At 46.3% G+C, this 2,426-nt stretch overlaps 1 protein-coding gene across 1 annotated transcript; it reads right to left on the reverse strand.

The window, feature by feature from the left end:
* Positions 1-752: 752 nt before the first annotated feature.
* Positions 753-1,712, reverse strand: LOC101025447 (olfactory receptor 13C7). The gene has a single exon (XM_031654316.1). It carries the CDS (start codon positions 1,710-1,712, stop codon positions 753-755), a length of 960 nt encoding a protein of 319 aa, XP_031510176.1.
* Positions 1,713-2,426: the final 714 nt, after the last annotated feature.

Genomic DNA, 2,426 nt, shown 5'->3' on the forward strand with positions numbered 1-2,426 from the left:
CCTGGAGAGAAAATATGATTTGCCCAGTTTGGGTCAACTCGCCAATTATCTGTAGCCAAAGGAGAGAGCATGACTGTCCTCTCAGCAGGGGCTAAGGGAAGACACATTCTGCTTCAGGCAGAACATTTCAGCGAATGTGCCACAGGCTACAGATGTATGAAGCTCGGAGTCCTCCTGGGATTACTAAGCAGAACCTGTGGTGACCTAAGCCCCCAGGTGAATTGCCTTCAGCCATGAAAAGATTCATCCACTCACCCCAGGGTGCCTACACATCCCATTATTTTCTATGTGCTCCAAGGCAAGACACAGGTTGGGAAGCACTGTGCTAGGGAGGTGGGCAGGGTCATGAAGTTCTTTCCCACGGTGTCTTCAGTGCCTCCTTTCAAGAGTAGAATCTTGGCTTTACATTTTTGTAACACAGAGGTACCCTAGGGTGTTTTTCCCAAAACAGAGGAACCATCTGCACACAAAGGTGAATTCAGACTTGAACAATGGAGAAACAGAAAAATCATTCCTTGTATATTCAGCAGCATTCTGCTTCCATCCCCTCAAGCCACACTTCCCCTGGGTTCTAGGTTTCAACATTTTAATTGGGTCCAATCACAGCTGAAGTGCTCTATTACATAAGTACTTCAATTTTCCAGTAGTCATTCTTCACATGTATCTTCTTTAGGGAACATTCTCTTCTGAGATTTGTGGGTAAAAGCAGCCAAGAGGCAAAGAGTTACAGGGACATCTGTTCCCCCAAAACATCAAAAGGCAAAGCGTTTCTGAAACACCAGGTTCCTCACAGCAGCCTTCACATCCTTGTTCCTCAGGCTGTAGATGATGGGGTTGAGCATGGGGGTCACTACCCCATAGAAAAGGGAAATGAGTTTGTCAGCAAGGTCTTCCTTGTCTTCCCCCAGTGGGTCCTTAGACTTGGGCTTCCCATACATGAAGAGGATGGTCCCGTAGAAGACGATCACGACAGTGAGGTGGGCAGAGCAGGTAGAGAAGGCCTTTTTCTTCCCCTCAGCTGAGGGGATCCTCAGGATGGTGGCAATGATGAAGACATAGGAGAAAGAGATGAACAGAACCGGGACTCCCAGGAAGATCACATTGGTCACTCCCATACTGATCACATTGACAGAGATATCAGCACAGGCCAACTTCAGGACAGCCAGAATCTCACAGGTGAAGTGGTTGATGATGTTGTCTCCACAGAAGGGCAGCCTCATTGCAAGGGATGTCTGCACCATGGAAGCAGTGCTTCCAGCTACCCAGGAGCCGGCAGCCATGGGCACGTAGGCAGCCTTGCTCATGACCACAGGGTACCTAAGGGGGTTGCAGATGGCCACGTAGCGATCAAATGCCATCAAGCTCAGGAGGACACACTCTGTGGCTCCCATGGCAAAGGAGAGGAACATCTGCACTGCACAGGCTGAGAAGCAGATGGTTTTCCTGGGGGTCAAGAAGCTGTCAAGGATGAGGGGGACTGAGGACGTTGTATAGCAGATGTCTAGGAAGGAGAGGTTCCCCAGGAAGAAGTACATGGGTGTGTGCAGGTGGGAGTTGGACACAGTCACCAGGATGAGAACCCCATTGCCTAGTAGGATTGCCACGTACATCAGCAGGATGAGCACAAAGAATGTTTTCTCCAGGTTTGGATTGGCAGAGAAGCCCAGGAGAACAAACTCTATCACAGAGGCTGTCTGGTTGGCACTTACCATGGTGTATCTCCTCTGTCAACTGAAGGAAATACTTAGAGGTCCAAACTCAACATTCCTTGCCTTGCATAGGAACAGTGCATCTGGACTGGGGTTCCAGTCTGGTTAAGAGATTAGAAAATAGTTTTGAAAGTCTACAATATTTATTTATTTCCAAGAAAAAAGAGACAACAAAATAAAAAATTATTTGGGGGACACAGGGCACCAAATGCACAAGGTTTAAAATGATGACTCTGATAATGTAACACATGTGATCAGTGACAAAAACACATAACACTTTCATTTAGGGGGGCTATATCCTACAAGGCAATTTACCTCATTAAACTTTGATCGGAAAAGTGACTTAAAGTTTGCTCTATGGTCCCCCAACTTTGTGCCAAATACTAGTGACTTGATTACTTCTGAATCCTCACCTTATAACTATTTCTTCTCATTAGACAATTTTTATGTAAAACAAACTCCGGTTATTGCCTGAGATCTTTCTCATGGGAAACCCCAGCCCTAGCTGGGTCTTTCAGGAAAAGAGGAGACTGGACATGGAGAGATGCAAGGGAAAGGGGAGATGGTTCCAAGGTAACTTCATGCTCTGGAAATTTCAATATGTCTCTAATATTTGACTCTGATATTTCATGAAGATAAATAGAAGGCTGGCCCCAGAAATGCATAGTGGCTCACAATTTCTGGAACTCTAGTTTTCTTTGGTAACTAAGGCAGTCG

The sequence above is a fragment of the Papio anubis genome, chromosome 13 (assembly GCF_008728515.1).
Source record: "Papio anubis isolate 15944 chromosome 13, Panubis1.0, whole genome shotgun sequence".
Lineage (NCBI taxonomy): Eukaryota > Metazoa > Chordata > Mammalia > Primates > Cercopithecidae > Papio > Papio anubis.

What these genes read in the sequence shown, in the direction of transcription:
- LOC101025447 (XM_031654316.1), bottom strand. Translation starts at nt 1,712, where the DNA reads ATGGTAAGTGCCAACCAGACAGCCTCTGTGATAGAGTTTGTTCTCCTG.